The sequence below is a fragment of the Acomys russatus genome, chromosome 21, assembly GCF_903995435.1.
Source record: "Acomys russatus chromosome 21, mAcoRus1.1, whole genome shotgun sequence".
NCBI classification, from domain to species: Eukaryota; Metazoa; Chordata; class Mammalia; order Rodentia; family Muridae; genus Acomys; species Acomys russatus.
In genome coordinates this window covers 32,225,725-32,244,727 of record NC_067157.1, presented here as the reverse complement: position 1 = coordinate 32,244,727, position 19,003 = coordinate 32,225,725, and the positions used below count along the sequence as shown (strand labels likewise).

General features: G+C 43.1%; 1 protein-coding gene across 3 annotated transcripts in view; it reads left to right on the top strand.

Moving 5' to 3' along the window:
• Positions 1 to 8,485: 8,485 nt before the first annotated feature.
• Positions 8,486 to 19,003, top strand: part of Hbs1l (HBS1 like translational GTPase) — a 67,565-nt gene continuing 57,047 nt past the window's right edge. For 2 of the 3 annotated variants that reach the window (XM_051164299.1, XM_051164300.1), the window contains exons 1-4: positions 8,486 to 8,634; positions 11,700 to 11,765; positions 15,138 to 15,251; positions 17,506 to 17,700. In XM_051164299.1, the coding sequence (XP_051020256.1) occupies positions 8,592 to 8,634; positions 11,700 to 11,765; positions 15,138 to 15,251; positions 17,506 to 17,700 (418 nt within the window). In that variant the 5' untranslated portion in view covers positions 8,486 to 8,591. Of the gene's footprint in view, positions 8,635 to 11,699; positions 11,766 to 15,137; positions 15,252 to 17,505; positions 17,701 to 18,848; positions 19,002 to 19,003 lie in introns of those variants that run through there. The other variant, XM_051164301.1, reaches the window with a different exon arrangement.

Genomic DNA, 19,003 nt, shown 5'->3' with positions numbered 1-19,003 from the left:
TTTCTTTCTTTCTTTCTTTCTTTCTTTCTTTCCAAGACAGAGTTCTGTGTAGCCTTGGCTGTCCTGGACTTGCTCTGTAGACCAGGCTGGCCTTGAACTCATATCAATCTGCCTGCCTCTGTCCTCCAAGTGCTGGGATTAAAGGCATATGCCACCACACCCAGCCACATTATTGTTTTTCACTGAACAGCACTGGGCTATGATTAGTGGATAAGGAAATTTATATCTGTGCGTTTAAGCACATGTATGTATATTAGTGTGTTTTGATCACAGGAACAAAATCACCTCCCTTCACCTTTGCTTGTTCTAAAATACTTGGAAGGGAGTAATTAATTCTTTGGAATTTTCCAGAACATTTGAAAACACTCTCATGGAGAATCGCTGTGTTTATTAAATTCAATCAGGACGGCCCCGGTGACATGACGAGTCACCTGTTATTTAATTTCCTGCTCTTTCTCAATCACTAATCAAAAGGTAGCCTGAGGAACAGGGAGTCCTTGAGGTAGATCGGAATCAATTATCTGCACAATCAAAATGAAGAAACTCCGCAGTAATTAAAAACACCACAAACAATTCTCATCTCCACGAGCTGGGAAGGAGGCGCTTTATCAAAAGTTTCATTGTTGAGCTGCGGCTTTGCTTTGCTTTTCTTCTTCTTCTTCTTTTTTTTTTTCCTCTCTTAAGCATAAAGCCATTTCTTAAAACTTTCAGACAGTTGACATGTTGGGTAACGTGAAAGAGCAGGGACTACAGAATTTCATAATGTGAGCCTTCCCGTCAGGAAGCTGAGTCCCTGTTACACATTCGCCGCCTTGCTCGGTCATGGAGTATTACCTTTCAGTGGAACGAAATAAGGAGTTCTTTTGTGAGGTTCCGCCACCCGCAGACCCAGGCGGCAGTTTTTTAGAGCTGTGGCTTGCGCGACTGAAGCAAATCTCACGGGAAGCACACTTCTACTCTTTAGCTCTTGCCCCACAACTGATCACAGCCAGTGGTACTTATTAACCATTTCATCAATTGCCATCTTTATAAATGACGAGACTACAGGCATGAAGCTTTTTATGAACGCATGCAGATGCTCGTCACCTACGGATTTTTTTTTGTATTAGTAATTATCAAGTTATATATTGCTACATAGTGCATCATTAAAATGAAGAGCACAGCTGCACTTATCCCTCGGGCTTCATTGTGATGGGGTTGGTGAGGACTTGCTGCCTGTCCTCAACTGAGAGTCAGCTGGAAGGCTAGGAGTTATGATCATCTGAAGCCATGTCCATGGGCACATCTGGTCATAGATGCTGATTGTCATCTGGTCCTGAAGCTAAGGCACCACTGAAACACCACCCATAATCCTTCCACAAAGTTGTTTGGGTTCCTCTTAATATGGTGACTGGTCCCCAAGGGGACCAGGTGAAAGCTAGGTCATTTTGTAGCTCAAGGTTAGCAGGTGGATGGTATTTCTGGGTCACAGGATGACCCAGCTTTACCAGAAGCGGGTGTCTCTCAGAGCACGAATGTTCCCGTCTTTCAGGGCAGCAGTAGCAGTGTCACATGGTGGGGACATTCTGGCCACTGCAGTGTGTTAGACTAATTGCTGCCCAGCATCCTGCTGCCGAAGGACAAGTGCCTTTTCTATTTGTTTCAATGTGGACATAAGCCTTTTAGTTACATCAGTGTGGTGTGTATCTCCTGACCAGGGTCAGAAATAGTTTTTCACCGGTTAACTATAGAATCAGAAGTTGTGAAATAAGAAATTTTTCTTTTTTTAATGAGAAGGAATTGAAAAGCAAGCAAGCAAGCAAGAAAAGGTTGTCTAATTACATTGACTACTTCCTTGATAGAATAGAAATTAAAGGCAGAGTCTTCTAAACGAGCCCTATTGCATGCATGTAACATCAGCGGCGAGCAACCTCTGGTCACCGCGACTGTCTGTGGGAAGAATTTGCAACATCTACGGTCAGTGCACAGACCACACTCCTGTGTGAAGGACCTGTGTCTTGTTTTCAAGATGAGCAGCACTTTCTACTCTACACACATTTTTCCATGTTGCTCCTCTTAAGAAGAGCCATCATCTCCAGGGGCTGAGGTGGTGTTGATTGGCACGCTCCTCTTTTGGCCTCTTCAGGGGTTTTCTAAATTTCAGCTCCCAAGCAACCCACTGACAATGTTCGCCATCTGCTTTTCAAAGACACAGAGCAAGACAGGGCAAGGAGGGGAATTCCTCCAACGGCTCACTGTTGTAAACGATTTCTAAGGAGAGTGTAGGCTCTTTTACCCCCTGCAAACCCTACCTTTTATGCTTTAAAATTTCATTCACAGATTTTCTTTTCTTTGTCTTTCCATCCTCCCTGCCCCCTCCCCACGCCTTGGGATTTAGAAATGCTTTTCCTTTGATTTTTTTTTTCCATTAATATTCTGTTGGTGACTTGAAACATTTTGCCCTGTGGATATAACTCTTTCTCAATGCCAAGGGACCATGTGGGCCCCTAAGAGATGTGTGCACAGAAACTGCTAACAGTGACCCACAGACGAACAGATCAGACACCCAGAAGTTGTGGAGACACTAGCAAGGCATGTTCAACTCGAGTGCATTCAGACCAAGATAGGCCCCAAGGTTATGTCTTTACATTTCAGTTTTCACTAAAGCATTCTTTTTTTGAGAATACAACATTCATAAAGAACAGTTCTCTCTAGCCTTAATAGTAGTAGCAGCTCAGATTTCCAGATGGAGCAGGCCACTCTGCTCAACACCTGGGGTCTCAGCTGCTCAGGAGGATGTGTCAGGAGATGATTTGTGCCTAGAAGTTTGAGACCAGCAAAGACAACACAGCAACATGAGAGAGAGAGAGAGAGAGAGAGAGAGAGAGAGAGAGAGAGAGAGAGAGAGAGAGAGACTTCCAGATGGGTTTGATGCATCTGAGAGTTCTTTGGAAGTGGTATTGTTTTGCCTAACCTCCTTTGTACAAGCTGAAAAGTCCCCCAACAAAGCCCCCCTCTCCATGGTACAGAAGTGATGTTGAGAGCTAGGCAGGAGGATGTGTGGCCCCTGGCTGGGGACTGATATCAGTAGGGGAGGGAAGATTCACCGAGTGTCACATGCTGCCTCAGAGAGCTGAAGAAGCAGTGGAGTATAGTTCAAGGGCCTTGGAGGTGACTTCAGAACCAAGCACCAGCCCAGAACCAGCAGGGCAGCTTACTGATGTGGAAATCAGGGGAGAGGGGACCAGGGAACACACCTTGCTGCTGGACCACTCATATGCCTGGAGCCGCTTTAGATGCGCATCTCAGTTTCTACCCGCTCACACTTGGGGAGGGAGGGGATGGGGTGTAACAAAGGCAACTGACTGGGAAGCGGCTGGCTCAAGACTTACATGGCTGGCACAGCGTGTGAGACTTAGATGGTCCCTAACCACTCCAGCCAATGGCCACTGGATGGAACATGTCCCCTCTGCCTTTGTTACAGAAACCATTCATTTCCCTATGTAGGTAGCAGAGAATCTGCCTTCAAACAGACCGAGTATTCCTTAAACTTTGTTGAAAACGACTTTTCTTTTCTTTTCTTTTTTTTAAAAAGACAACACTATTGCTAAATACCCTATATGCCCACGTTGCACGATTAAGTATACAGTTTTAAGAGTGGTCTTGTTACATGCACAGGGCTGTGGAACCTCCACCAATTGCGTTTAGGATGTTTCCATCAGCTCCAGAGCCACATCTGCCCATCAGCTGTTACTCTCTATTCCCTCCCACAGACAAAAGATCCACCCTTGCGGTGTCTCTCCAGCCCCAGGCTGTGCAGTTGTCCTTTCTGTCCCCAGTTTCACTCATGTTGGATATACCGTAGCAACCGAACCACGTAGCATGTGGCCTTTGTTAATGAGCTTCCTTCTCTTAACACTTTGCTCTTGAGGTTTGCCCTGTTACAGGTGATCACCACCACTTTGCTCCTTCTCACTGCCAAGTGCTAGATTCTACTGTATGAACATCCAACGTTCTATTTATTTATCAGTTAATGGAGGCTCCAAACCTACTTTTTGGCTTTTATGTGGACATACATTTTCATTTTTTGAGGGCATACACATAAAACTCTTTTAAGCATTTCTATTCAGTCTTTATCTCTCTTCCCTTTTAAGTCCAGCCCATTTTATTTGAAAAATTTCACAAGCTGCAAGCTTATATGGAAACATCCATTCAGAATGTATTTTGTTAGTGTCAGGCATGCCACGGTGAGACACTAACGATGGGATAGCCTCTGTCCCTGGGTAATTCGCCTTCTCGTTCCCTGAAAATAGTTTCTTTTTTCTAGAATTTCATTTATATTAACATTTATGAGTTATAGTTTTTGTTGTTTGTTTGCTGTTGTTGTTTTTACTTACAAAGCACGCTATTTACTTGTAATACATACATTCAAGAGTCAGTTGAGACATTTCAGTTTCTTTAGTGCAGTTTTGTACCAGTCTCTGCCGTGCTGCTAGGGGGACAAAGCTAATGGCCACCCTTGCCTTTGAGGAACTCCTGTCCAGTTAGGAGGTTGACAGGAGCAGAATCACAGAATACTTCTCATGTGTGCCCTAATAGAGACAGAAGGCATTAGAAGGGCATAGAAGGGGTATTCTTGTTCTCTGCGACTGTGTCACAGTTCAGTGTGTGTGACCCCAACAGTACTACCTTGAGTAATAAGTAGGACATGATACGTATAGCCAGAGTTGAAACCTTCAAAGTAGGATCTGTGACGACAGTACAGTGCCACTGGCTGGGTAATAGAGTTATGGCAGGTGAGGTGATGATGAACCAACCAGGCAGTGATGAAATCGTCATGGAAATCCTGTCTTTCTAGGGGTTTGGACTTAAAATGGTTCCATTGAAAGATTTTAATCTGGAGGATTAATTCTTACTAGAGCATTTAGAACAACATGAACTTTTGAAAAGTGAGTCTTGTAAAGGACCTCTAAAGTAGCTTTACTGTTGTACTTCCAGATCACATGATTGACAGCTAGGCAGCATGGGCTTGGGCTTGAAAGCGCGACCTGTAGAAGGTTGCGCGCAGGTGTTCCTGCTTTGCTGGCGATCCCCCCCTGCAAACGCGTGTTTGTGGATGGAACTCCGAGTTCTGTTTTGTTCTTGCCGGGATCACTCTGCTTGGTACGTTCATGACTCACTATCTCCTTTCCACCCTTTTCATACGTTCTATATTCGCCCCCACAAAAGCCACACAGAAACGAAAAAGTACCGCGGAGCCTTCTTTGAAGATCGCTGTCAGCTTCCTTGAACACCTCCGTGTTTGTTTAGGTATGCGGTGGGCGCTTCTGTCAAACGCAGATCCTCTGCACGGTCCTTTGGGGTTAGAACTGTGCCTTAGCATAAGGATTTAGTCACGGAATCTTGTCCTTTTTTACTCAGCTACATTCCTGCCTTTTAAAAAATAAAAGGAAAAGAGAGAAATGCTCTTAGAAAAAGAAAAGCGAGTAGCATAAGGAATGTGAAGAAAAAAGTCCATGGAGGATAAGAATATCATTAGCTCTGACTGACGACGAAGGGCAGGGAAATTTGGAAGCTCAGTAAGAAAAATACTTATTTGTTTATAGCCTTTACAAATATCTGGCAACAATAGTAATGACTGAATTTTAGTTATACCAAAATCACAACTCCTAAGTAATCTTCAAAGAACAATAAAAGACTCAAAGGATTTTGGATAGTGTGTGTGTGTACGTGCATGCATGAGTGTATGAGTGTGTGTGTGTGTGTGTGCGTGTATACACATGTGTATGTGTGTGCATGTGTGTATGTGTGTGTATTGTATGTGCTTCTATGTGTTTAGGTGTGTGGGTTCAGTTGTAGATATGTGTGGGTGCCTGTTCACATTGGGGGGAGTCAGGCTGGATGTGGGTGCCTTTCTTAATTGCTCTCCTCCTTGTTTTTGAGATAGGATCTCTCAAGGAACCTGGAGCTCACCAATTTAGTTAGACTAGCTGGCCAGGCTGCTCCAAGTGTCCTCTTGTCCCCACCTCCCCAGTGTTGGGGTTACAGATTTTTTAATATGGGTGCTGGGGATCCAAGCTCAGGCCCTCATGCTAGCATGGTAGATCCTTTTCAGACGTATGCCATCTCCCTGGGCCGGAGACTCAGGTCATCTTATGGGCTGTACTGTGGGCTAAACATCCCTACATGTTTAGTTATAAAACTTTTGGGATCTGTCATGTCTGATGTCATAATTGTTAACTATGCTCCCTCCCACTTCCTCTCTAGAGATAAGGATCAACTCCTTCATGTCACATTAATAATGATAGAGAACAGAAATCACTGTGTTTATGGAAAAGCACATGGGTATTTAAGAACCTGCCGAGTGGGATTGTTTCATCCATAACGCCATTTTAGTTCAAATTCCATGGATCAATACCGTTCACTTTAGAGCAGAAAAACAAAACAGAAAAACCAGAAAACAGGCTGTAATGTGAACAGGCGGCTTCCTGGCTTGCTTAGCCTGCTCTCTTAGAGAGCCCAGGACCACCAGCCCAGGGATGGCACCACCTATAATGGGTGGACTCTTCCCTATTGGTCATTAACTGAGACGATGCCTTACAGCTGGATCTCATGGAGGCATTTCCTCACCTGAGGCTCCTTCCTCTTTGGTGACTCCAGCTTGGTTGGGTCAAGCTGACACAAAACCATCTTGTAAGTGTATTAGAAAGACTCAGACCAAAAGCAACTTGGAGGAGGAAAGGGTTTATTTTGATCACACTTCCAAGTTCCAACTCATCGCTGAGGGATCTCAGGGCAAGAACTCAAGCAGGAACCATAGAAGACAACCGCTTACTGGCTCACCCTCTGGCTCATGCCCAGCACCCAGGCCCACCTACATAGGGAGGGTGCGCCCAGCATTGACTGGAACCTCTCACTTTAACCATCAGTCAAGACCACGCCCCACGGGAGCAAGGAGAAGGCACTTTCCAGGTGACTCTCAGTTATGCCAAGGTGACAATGAAGCTAAGTAGTGTGCTATTTTCATTTATGTTTTCCATGAATCAGTACATAATGAACTGGCCCACAGAGCCAAATTTTGTGTCATCTCTTGGATTGTTTTCTTATTCACCGAGCACTTAATTCTAGAGTCTCACCAGTGAGTTGTAATTAACTGTGTTGACGATTACAGAGGGGGTAGGAATAGAAGCTGTCATTAGTTTTAAAGTTTATATATATGTTTTTGAGACAGGGTCTCAAATAGTGCTGGTTGGCCTGGAACTCCTCTGGTAGCCTAGGATGACCTTGAACTCCTGATCCTGCTGTCTCCTCCTACCAAGTGCTTAAAGGAGTGAGCCACCATGGTCCAGCACATTTGATATTTTTCAGGACTTTAATGCTTTGTGCTAAGTTCTCTTGCATGGACAAATATTATTTACAACTTTATGAGTTAGACAATGTGTTAGTAAGGTAATATCTTCACATACAAAGAGATAGGTTGCAATGTAGAAATTATTTAAAGGTGTAAAATAAAACACGTAAAAACCATATAAAATTAGCATCTGCATTTTTTTCTTGCATAAAATTTTGCCTGGGAGCCATACGAAACAACGATAGTTAAAAACAACCATTTGGTAGTCAGAAATAAAATCTGAGCCATTTACAAATATTAATTTAATTTCTGTTAGTCTCAGTATTGTGGTTAAGAAAAGCTGAGTAAGGTTGAATTTGACATTTGCCTTTGATACAAGGTGTTGGCATTGCAAAAACAAGCTACAACAAAGCAGTTTCTTCAGTATGATAATGAGGCTGAAGTTTTTACACAGCATTATTAGCCTCGTGCTTTACGAAATGAGGCTGTTTAATAACAGGTTATAGCTTTATGTGTTATGTATTACATCATAAATACCCAAGGCCAGTTCTGTGTCTAAAAGGCTGTCCTAAACACCCTTAGCAAGTTCACGCGTTTATGTGTTCAATCAGTGCCTAAGGCGTCCTTAATTAATCCGTGTTAATGAAAATAGTTTACATAGCTAAGGTCAGACAGTTGTTTACCACAGCTGTTCATGGAGGACGGAGCTCATAGCTGAAGCCATGAGCTATACGCAAAACGTTGTGACCCAGTGTGGCTACACTCTAAACTTAAATCACTCTGTCCGTCAAGCTTGGACTAATTGTTATGCCACACTTACACAGGTTTGTAGACTGCCCATCGTGCTTGCCTAAATCTTAAAAGCTGAAACAGCCAGCTTTTCAGAAAAATCACAAACCAAATATCGAAAACAATCCTGAACGCCGGTGTAGGTCAGAGAAGCCGGCTCAATAACCTGGAGGTTGCAGAATATCCAGTATTGAAAGTCCACATCAGTCAACTCGCTTGTGGGCGGGACCTTGAGCCGCCGGCCCGCCGGCCGGCGAGCGCGCATGCGTCCCGGGAGGGCCGGCCGTGACCCTGAGAGCTTGCCGTCACGTCGTGCGCGCGGGTATGACGTCGCGCATGCGCAGACGCACGGCGCAGAGCCCTGGCGGAAGCCAAGATGGCGCGGACGAGGTGTCCAGGCCGCGGTCAGTGTCTTGTCGGTGTCTGAGCCGAGTTCTCTGGAAGGGACGGTGGCAGACGCCCTCCGTGCGCGATGGCCCGGCATCGGAACGTCCGAGGCTATAACTACAATGAAGGTGGGTGGCAGGGTCGTGCTCGGGCCGTCATCTTAGCCCTTCCAGATGGCGTCCTGGCCGCTCTACATCCGCCGGGATCGGTGTGGACCCCGGAGCCATAGAACTGTTGTTTGTGGCGGGGAGGGAGAAGGCGGAGAAACGGTAGGACGTCAGAGCCCCAGGGAAGGAAGCTCGCATGATCTCTGCCTTGTGGACGGGGGGCACTTCCAGACAGGGCAGGAGTGTGTAGTATCTCAAGGGCCTGGGGATGTGTGGCGACGGCGGGGTCCGATGCTGTTGGGTATCTACGCGGTACCTCTTCTCTCTCTTGTTTCGTTTGGCGGGGGAGCTCACGTGCCAGTTTCTGACCTCTTGTCTTGTAAGCCCTCCTTCAGGCGTGCCCACGAGTGTTTACGTGCAGCCAGCCTGCTATAACTGTCAGATTTATTTAATGTTTTGCCTGTGTCCGTGCGTTTTGACTGCAGAGCCTAGCCTGACCCGAACTTTCAGCGAATTCTCAAAATCGGGGACGTGACAAACAGAAAAAGATACATGTTTAAAAGAATCAAAAAGTTAGAGCTATTGGCTGATCTTCAAGTGTATATCCAGCTATTGACTGGTAATGCTTAATGTATATGTATTTTTAAAAGGGAGAAGAGAAGCAACACTAGCGGGTAGGTCATAGAAAAGGACCCACTGCTTTTCTTTTTTAATGGAAGAAATATGTATATGAACCTTCTAGGAGTTCGGTTAGAGTGGTTGTAGGAAGAATATCTCATGCAGCGAATGGATAGTGATATGCATCATAAAGGGTCACAGGAGCCAAAAGGGAACCCAAGTGTGAGCCAAGGAAAAGGACTAAAGACCCCCTGCTGTGTAAAATGGAGACCGTGTAATGTTTGAGAAGTCGATTGCTACTGACACACCTGGGAGATAGTGAGCATCAACCTACTCATCAGGGTTGGGCAGCTAATGCCCTACGCCCTGGGCTGCATTTGGAGACTTTGACCCAGTCCTGCCTGGACACATTCGCCATAAGGACGTTGCAGTGCCTGTATGAGATGCCTTGAGGACCACTGCCGCTGAGAAGCGACTTCAGACTGGGAGAGATTTTGTAGATATGCAATAAAGGACTTGTTTCCATAGTAATTATATTTCCTCATCCGGTGACAACTGAGTATTTAAGAGTACTGTGTAACATACTGAGGACTGTTTTAATTGTTTAAAAGTAACTGCTGGTTAAACGGTGAGAGATTCCACGTAGTGTAATGACGGTGCTGTGGGAGCTATGTAAGAGGGACTGTCTAAACCAGAAAGGATCAGGAGTTCTGGGTGGAGTATTTGACAAGAGAGTTCGTGTGCCATCTGAGAGTGCTGAATACCTTCTTGCCTTGGCTGAGGTCAGGCTATATTTCTTTGTAACAATTGGTGACATCACAACCAACTCTATCCTATCCTGGGACACTTCTCCTTTCCTCCTTATAAAAGTTTAGACATTTCAATGTCCCAGTTAGGCTTCTCTTTGGACTTTCAATAGTTAAACATCCACAGAAGCATTCTAATTTCATTACAGTCTGTGGCCTAACACCTGATGACGCCTCTGTGTAGCATCTGCTTTATTTTTCTGTGTAATTTCGAGTACTTTGACTGCCTTGACTACTAGTGCTTTTGTTTTGAGGCAGTTTCGTGTAGCCCTGTTGGACTTGTGTTGACTATATAGCCAAGGTCGATGACCCTCTAACCCTCCTGGCTCTGAGTCTATCTCCCAAGTCCTAGATTGCAGGCCTGGTGTATGCAGTGCAGGCGGACCGTTGCAACCTAGGACTTTGTGCATAATGGACAAGCAACTGAGCTGCATTAGCAGCTTCTCTTGGCTAGTTTCATGTCTAGTGTGATTACCTTGTGTGTAGTAGATCACGCCAACATTTTGTTGCATAAATGAACCACTTTAGAAAGATTGCAGGGAAGAGTTCAAGTGATTGGTAATACCTAAAGATAGGGTTTTTGGCTTGGTGAATGCCGTTTTTAAGTTTGGGATTACAGTCTGGCTTCATTAATCTCCCATGTTTTACCCAGCAGCAGCAGTCACACACCTCTTTACCGCAGTGTCTGGGCTTGACCTGTAAGCACGCTGTTCCTACCGTATGATTGCTCGAGAAAACTGCCTAACTCTGTCCTTTAGAGTTGGCTTGGATGGTCTCCTCCTGGGGAAACTTGAGTTTTGTCCACATGTGTTCCCAGATTGCTCTGTTTTTCTCAGGATGAGCATTCATCATACAGTTTTGTAACCACCCTTTTCTGGTCTGTTAGATACTGGCATTGAGAGATGGAGGTGTACACACACTTTGTGAAAATGTCTCTTTACTAGTTTCTGGCATAAACTTACGTTCTTTGCAGGTTTTAAACAGTTTGATTTGTTACCTTACAAACACATTCATTTAGTGCCCCATGTATGGCAGGTACTTCGCTAACCTAAGTATTGGCCAGAAAGAGCTGTAGTTTCTCAGGCATTGAGCCATGTTGTACTTGAGAGACAAGAAGAGGAGGCTGCTGGAAGGTAAAGGTGTCAGGGAAGACTTACGGGAGCTTACCTAGAGAAAGAAGCAGCCTTAGGAACATCACGACAGGGAGCATACTCCATTGAGGCCAGTTAATGCTCACCACAGTTAGGCCTCCTGCCTCCATGAAGAATGACTGTGGCTGGTCATGCACCTTGCACTCACCAGCTCTTGAAGATGTGTGGCTACAGGGAGGAGGGAGGCTGTCTCAGGGGCTAACAGTTGGAAAGACGGTTGAGTGTGTCATCTACGGGATTATTACTAATTTTTGATTGCATGAGATAAAATGTGAGAGAATTAAATGAAGCCAAATCAGCTTAAAAACGTAAGACCTCCGTGTGCCTTTTAAGTACCGATTGTTAGTAATTTGTTAGTAAATGCCTGCTTTGTGGGTAGAATTCCTGGAGTTTATGGAACAGTAGCTATCTCAGCTCCCGTGGCAGATGGTACTCTAACTTGTCTTGTAGATAATTCAGGTGTTTCCTGAGACTGTGACTGAGCTTGTCAATGCATCTGTTGTGCTTTTAGATTTTGAAGACGATGATTTGTATGGCCAGTCTGTGGAGGATGATTACTGCATCTCACCATCGACAGGTAAGTTGTTTAAAAAAAAAAAAGATTCCTTTGATTTGGCTGTTTACAAACGTCAAGCAAGTGTGATTGGCATCCTGGACCAGAGTGTTCATAAAACTGTAATATGTAATGTTTTTAAAGACATGTATATGTGTGTATGTCCTTATACACACATGTTAACATTTAAAGTTTTTTATTTGAAAACAAAAATACAGACTTTATGTAGTCCAAGGCAGCCTTGAACTCCTGGTGGCTCTCCAGCTTTGGCCCCACTTAGGTTTGTAAGTTTACCCCACCAAGTTCCCCTGCAAGAATTTCTTTACCCTTGACTAATTTTTGGTGTGTGTGTGTGTGTGTGTGTGTGTGTGTGTGTGTGTGTGTTATGTGTGTGAGAAATGAATAGTTTTGGAATAGTTTGTTTCTTAAAGCATCAGCCTGTCATAGCAGAGCAGTAGGATTTGCTGCTGGGCTCTGTTGGCTGCTCTGTGAAACAGACCTATCTTCATTACTGTTGTCATTGTTGCTGTCTATCCTATTTTCTTCCTTCATCTATGTAATAAAAGAAATAAAATACCAGGACCAAAAAAGCAGCTGGGGAAGAAAGGGTTTATGCAAAGAAAATGCCCCAGAGACACATGGCAGTTCCTCTGTTTGGGGCCTAGATCAGGCATCACAGGGTGTTTATTTATCCTCAGATGTGTTTGTTATTTTATGTCTGTGGCTGTCCAAAACTCACTCTGTAGACCAGGCTGGCCTTGAACTTACAGAGATCCACCTGCTTCTGCCTCTTCATATTAAAGACGTGTGCCACCACTCGCCACAGGACAGTGTTTCTTAAGCTTCCCTGGTGGTATGGAAGAGCAGCGGGTAATTGTTCAGTGCTGTTTTCTTTTTTTCTTCTTTTTTTTTTTTGTTTTAGATTTATTTATTGCATATGAGTGCTTTATCTGCAGAAGAGGGTATCAGATTACATTATAGATGGTTGTGAGCCACCATGTGGTTGCTGGGAATTGAACTCAGGACCTCTGGAAGAGCAGGCGGCGCTCTTAACCACTGAGCCATCTCTCCAGCCCCAGTGTTATTTTCTTGCATTTTTCCAACGCCATTTTATCAGATGCTCCAGCAAGAACGCTTCTTCACTCTTTAGTTGTGGTCACCTGTAATGCTACCGACCTGTAATTCTATAAGATGGGGAAGGACACACATAATGATATAACATATGAATTCTTGAACTACTTGTGTTCAAACATAACACCAAAAATAACTACAGGGAAAATAAGATTAGGACAGGCCGTTCAACCTGCGGATCACTAAGAAGACCAGTAGGCACCTTAAAAGTGCTTGACATCAGCTCCCTACTAAAGATGCAGATGCAGGACTTGACAGCCTATAAAGACAAAGGCTTGATGGATAGAGGTGCAAGGGTGGTGACTTGTGGGTAGTGTGGCAAAGGCAAATATGCATCGGAGGTGCTCCCGGGACTGAGGAAGACTGCCTTGGCCACACTGCACGTACAGGTGCAGTAAAGTCAGGCTTCCAAACCTGCTCAAGCGGTGGGGCACATCAGCCTGAAGCATCTTTCGTGTGGCAGCATCTCCGTGCCCATACTTACTGATTACAATGACCTCATCTGAGGAAGCAACACACGTACTTTAGTTCTCAGTTTCTTTGCATGTGTTGGATTTTCTTTTTGTTCAATATTTAACTTTTTAAAAATGTTCTTGCCTCCTTTATTGTAACTGGTCCAGTCTCCAGTGATTAACTTGTTTTTCCACTACTTGTGAACTGTTTCTCATTTGATTTTAAAATACAGTATTACAATTTTCTTTTTTGTCTTCCCTGCCAGTCTGTATGTCATTGAGTCATGACCTTCTGATTACTGAATATAAATATTACGAATGGTCTGTAACTTTATATTCTCTGCATTGTCTATGAATTTTAGAAGTAGTTTCTTCTTCAACATTAATACCTCTCTGGAACCATGCACAAAAGTTGTATGCAGGAATTGTGTGCAGTGGGCTTACTATGTTCTTAGGAGAGTGAGATAATGTAAAGGCCCCACAATGCCTTGCTTTAGAGCACTGGTCTTTAACCTCACTTCCGGGCAGTTGGACAGTCATGAGTTCAGTGAGCATTCAGTTGAGCTGGGTGTGTCCACACTTTGTATAATTACTTTACTTCCTTTTTTGTTTATGTCACTGAGGTATATATTGGCATTTTTACAGATTCTTACTTTTAATGAAGTACGTAATACTTGATTACATATCGAGAGAGCCTGGTTTATGGTATCATTGTATGTTTGAAAAATGAGTTGTTCAAAATTTAAGGCCTGTGAGGGCTGGAGAGACAATGGCTCGGTGGTTAAGCACAGTGTTGTTCTTGTGGAGACTATCCATAGCGTCAGTTCAGAGGCTCCAATGCCCGCCTCAGATCTGCGAGGGTGTGTGGCATGCAGTGCACAGATTAAAACAAATTAAATATATACATTTAAAACACACACGTATACATAATTTAAAGCTTATGCTTTTGTGACCTTTTGGAGTCTGGCAAAATTAGTGTTTCTTGGGTAATGATATTTAGTCAAATGTTTGCTTCACTATGAAAATACACTTGCAGTGTTTTTAAGCAAATAAGCTTTAAAATATCAGCACCAAGAGAAAACAAAAGTCCCTAATAGTGAGCACGGATCTTGGAGATTAGGGGAAAGAGGGAACAGTAATGAGAGATTACTAAGTTGTTAGCCTAAGGACCTCTGAGTAGAACTTGGGTAGGGTTTCTATCGCCTTGGGGTATTTCTAATTTTATCACTCTTGTCAAATGTGGAGAACTGATTGTAAGTGCTGATCAGATTTGTGTTGTATATTTGTGCTTGTGAATTTGTCCATCCTACCTGTGCGTGCATGTGTGCGTGCGTGTGAGGGCGATGCATACATGTGAATATGAAGGTGCCTGCCCCGTGTGCATGAACATGCAGAGGCCTTCCTCATGTTCTCTCTCTCCTAGTGCTTTCAGACAGGATTCTTCACTGAGCTGGAAACTTGCATTTTAGGCTTGACTGGCTGGCTGGCTAGCTCTTGGGTTTCATCTCTCTGCCCTACAGCACGGGGGATCCATGCAGCCCTGCTGCTGTTTAGTGTGGTGCTGGGCATTCACGGGTCACCATGCTTGCAGAACAAGCACTATTAACCCTAAGCCATCCTCTTAGCCCCAGAATTTTGAATTTTCACCGTCTTAGTTTTCAGTACTGAGAATCAAACCTAGAACCTTACATCTGCCAGGGAAGCACTTTCCCAAGTGAGCTTCAGCCCCATCTCCTCTATCTCAACTTGTGTTAGAAAACAAGAAAACATTGGGAACTGGCTGTAGGACAGCATTTCTCTTTTTGTATTTTAGCTGCCCAGTTTATTTACTCTCAACGGGACAACCCTGTAGAAGAATATGGTTATGAAGATCTGAAAGAGTCTTCTAATTCACTTCTGAATCACCAATTAAGTGAAATTGACCAAGGTATGCCTTCTTGAAAAATATGTCTTCATTAGCTGAACATGATTCATTACCAAGTAAGACTATATGAATTTTATTGAAGTTATAGTAATGATTATACACAGTAATGATACAAGCATATCTTACACTTTGAAGGAAAATTTAAATCCTATTTTATGTGTTTTGTGAGAAGTCTGTGATTGAGAAATTGATTGCATTGAGCAAGCAGCTGCTTAGTAAGAGAATTGTGGATTCCGAGTTTTCTCACCCTTTCATCTTTTACGTGGGAGAGGAAAGTCCAGGTGTTTGCTATAAGAATTTTTAAAGGGTCTTTGTTCATGAGCTTTTGTAGAGCTGATGATTAAATGATGGGAGTTGCTTTATTTATGAGAATGATGACTTCTGAAAAGTTTAAAGAAAAAAAAAGCACTGAAAACCAGAGCAACACCGTACAACTGTTGTGGTTGTCATGTCTGTGTGAGGGAAGTTTGAAGGTAGAAACCTCTTGCTTATTTTGAACTGTTTTAAACGCTTGAAAGGGCTAACTATGCTTTGGTTTCCTTTTACAAATACATTTCACACTGACATTGCTTCAAGTATCACTCAGACCATAGACTGAGAGAGAGCTGAGCTGGCCAGGCACAGGAGTAACGCTGTCTGTGGAGAATGAGCGAGGCTGAGCTGGCTTGCTTTTCCTTTGCAGGTGGATTTTTTTTCTACACGTTTTTAACTTGTATATTTATAACTAATCTGGAAACAGGAAGAAATGGAGGGTCTGCAGCTGATGTTTGAATGTTAATAAAATACCAAGTACTGGGGCAGGAGCGATGGCTCAGTGGTAAAGAGCACTTGCTCTAGGGGGCCTGGGTTCAGTTCCCAGCACCGGCATGGTGGTTTACAAGCGTCCATTACTCCAGTTCCATGGGATCAGATGCTCTCTTCTGACCTCTTTGGGCTTGGACTTAATGCACATACATGCATGTAGGCAAAACACTCATTGCATAAGAAATAAATAATAAATGTATATTTTAATGCTGGGTGCTAAATCATGATGAATGGAAAGAAGGCATAAATATATAAAATTAGGAAGTAGAAACAATCAAGATAGAAGAAATTAAATTTATTTGTCAACTCTAGACTCACTTGGACATCTGGTGGACTGCAGAGCTAGCGCATGCACTCTTAATATGAAGACTGATGTGTGTTAAACTGACCTTTTATAATAATTTAGTTATAAGAAAAATGAAAATCTTAACGATACAATCCCAGGTTTAAATATGGTTTTAAAGATGAATGTTCATTTCCTTCTTAATTTTCTGGACTCCATTATTTTTATGCTAAATTGCTTTGATAACTTTAAAGGATGATTTTTGCTGCTTTGCAGAGATCATTAGTTTGAAAAATATTTCAAGTAGTAATTTATGATGTGTAAGAAACACAGTTAGTGCCACGGGTGGTGACGCACGCCTTTAATCCCAGCACTCGGGAGGCAGAGGCAGGCAGATCATTGTGAGTTCGAGGCCAGCCTGGTCTACAAAGCGAGTCCAGGACAGCCAAGGCTACACAGAGAAATCCTGTCTCAAAAAAACAAAAACAGAAAAACAAAACAAAACAAACAAACAAACAAACAAAAAAAAAAAGAAAGAAAGAAAGAAAGAAAAGAAACACAGTTGAGATGAGCTGGGTCGTTCACCCAGGTCATAGCCCCTTTCCCTTCCTAGGTGTGCTAGATAGACGTGATTGCTGCGAATTCCACCATCACTGTCTAAAAATGCTGGGGTGTTCCATAAAGATTGGGCTGTACTGTTTTCAGTTAGTGAATGTGTCTGTGTGCAGAGGTGCCTCTAGACCTCAGAGACATTTTGGATCCTCTGGAGCTGGAGGTCATGCTGGTCTGGTCTGCCCAGTGTGGTGCTTTGGAAGGAGGTGCCTGCTTCTGCCCTCTGACCCTTCTTTCCAGCTCCGCCCATTTGTATTTTTTAAGCAACAGGCAGTATTGTTCTGGAGACATGGAACCGCATGTGGTACTCAGAGTGGGTATTGTGTAGCCCTCTGTGTATTTTTCCTAGCTGCTATTCAGAAAGATTGATTATGTCGATTTCTTCATTAATGAGCTATGAGAAAACAGGTACATAGTAGAAAAATTACCTTCATAAGTAATTTCTACCAAAGAAAAGTTTGACTGTCCTAATATAAAGTTCTCTGGTCAGATGTGAACATCTAGAGCTTCTTTCAAGATGCCGTCTGGTACAGCTTTGTAATGTGTTCTGTGTTCTAGCTCACCTTTATTCATGCCTTGATCATATGAGAGAGGTGCTGGGGGACGCCGTGCCTGATGACATACTGACTGAAGCAGTTCTGAAACACAAGTTTGATGTGGAGAAGGCTTTGTCCATGGTTCTGGAACAGGATAGTGTGCAGACCTTGAAGGGGAAGAGTGAGAGAGCAGTGTCTGCAGGAAAGCTGGCAAAAGGTATGCTGTCCCTTGCTCTCTTTTAGCTCTTGGGTGCTGGGATGCCACAGTTAGCTCACTTAGTATCCATTGACTGTCTAGTTGGCAATTTTGTTATGATGTTTTGTTTTATTCTATGAGTATTTTGTCTGTGTGTCTGTGCCCCACATGTGTGCAGTGCTGCTGGAACTCAGAAGGTGTCTGGTCCCTGGAAGTGGAGCTAATGATTGTGAGCCACTGTGTGGGCGCTGGGAACCAAACCTTGGTCCTCTGCAAGAGAAGAGGAACCAGTGCTCTTGACCACTGAGCCAACTATAACCCCTGCTTGGGAATTTTCCATTTAAGTATTATGTTCCCTCCTGCCATGGTGTTTGCATAACAATAGCACAAGGAAATAAAATAGAAGAAAACATTTCCTTCTTAGTTTCTTATTGAACTGTTGTATTTTTTCAAATCCTAATGAGATGAGATAGAAATGAGTACACAGCCTTTAATGTAAAAAATTCCTCTGTACTTACATCATGGATAATTATAATTTCATGTTATTTAAGTGTCATTAAATAAAATTAAGCACTGAAATTATACTCCTCACAGCTTCATTTTTAGCTAATGTGTAAGAAAACAAGAATAGGTTTTTAATTTTAAATTTGTAGGGCTTGGGGTGTGGAATTTTGTGGACATAGGGGACTGAGGTATTAACTGTATTAATTGGCATGATTTCTGTTAGTGCAAGTATGATCATTTATTAACTGGATTGATATGTCCTTTAATCTTTGGGTTAGAATGTACAAAATTGCATATAGCTTATTGGAATCAGAGTTTCTGTGGGGGAGGGAGCCCAGACATGTACTTTTATTTGATTGTGATGATAGTGTTTTCTGTATTAATAATGTGTCCCTAGAACAGAAAATCACAGGTGTTGTTTGCTTGTTGTTTTTAATGTGTTAAAACACAGAACAAAATGAACCCAGTTTTTTTTTTAAAAAAAGTTTTAATGAGGTAATCATGATAATTTCACTATGACAGAGTCTCACACTCATGAAGTTTCTGATTCAGTAAGTTCATGATGATTAGAACATTGGCACGCTCCATTACATACACCAGTGGACATGTGTGAAGCCACTGTAGGTCGTTAGAGGTAATACTCCTTCGTTTTCCATATGGTCCCTATTGCTGAATAACAAACAAGTGTCACTGTATTTATATCGTGGTCAAGGGAAGCACTTAGTAATTAAATGCCTCGTTTCATGTTTCCCTTTGGTTGCTGTGACTGCCCTCTGCAAATTCAACTCGCTCATCTGAACATCAATGGCTCTTGTAAGGT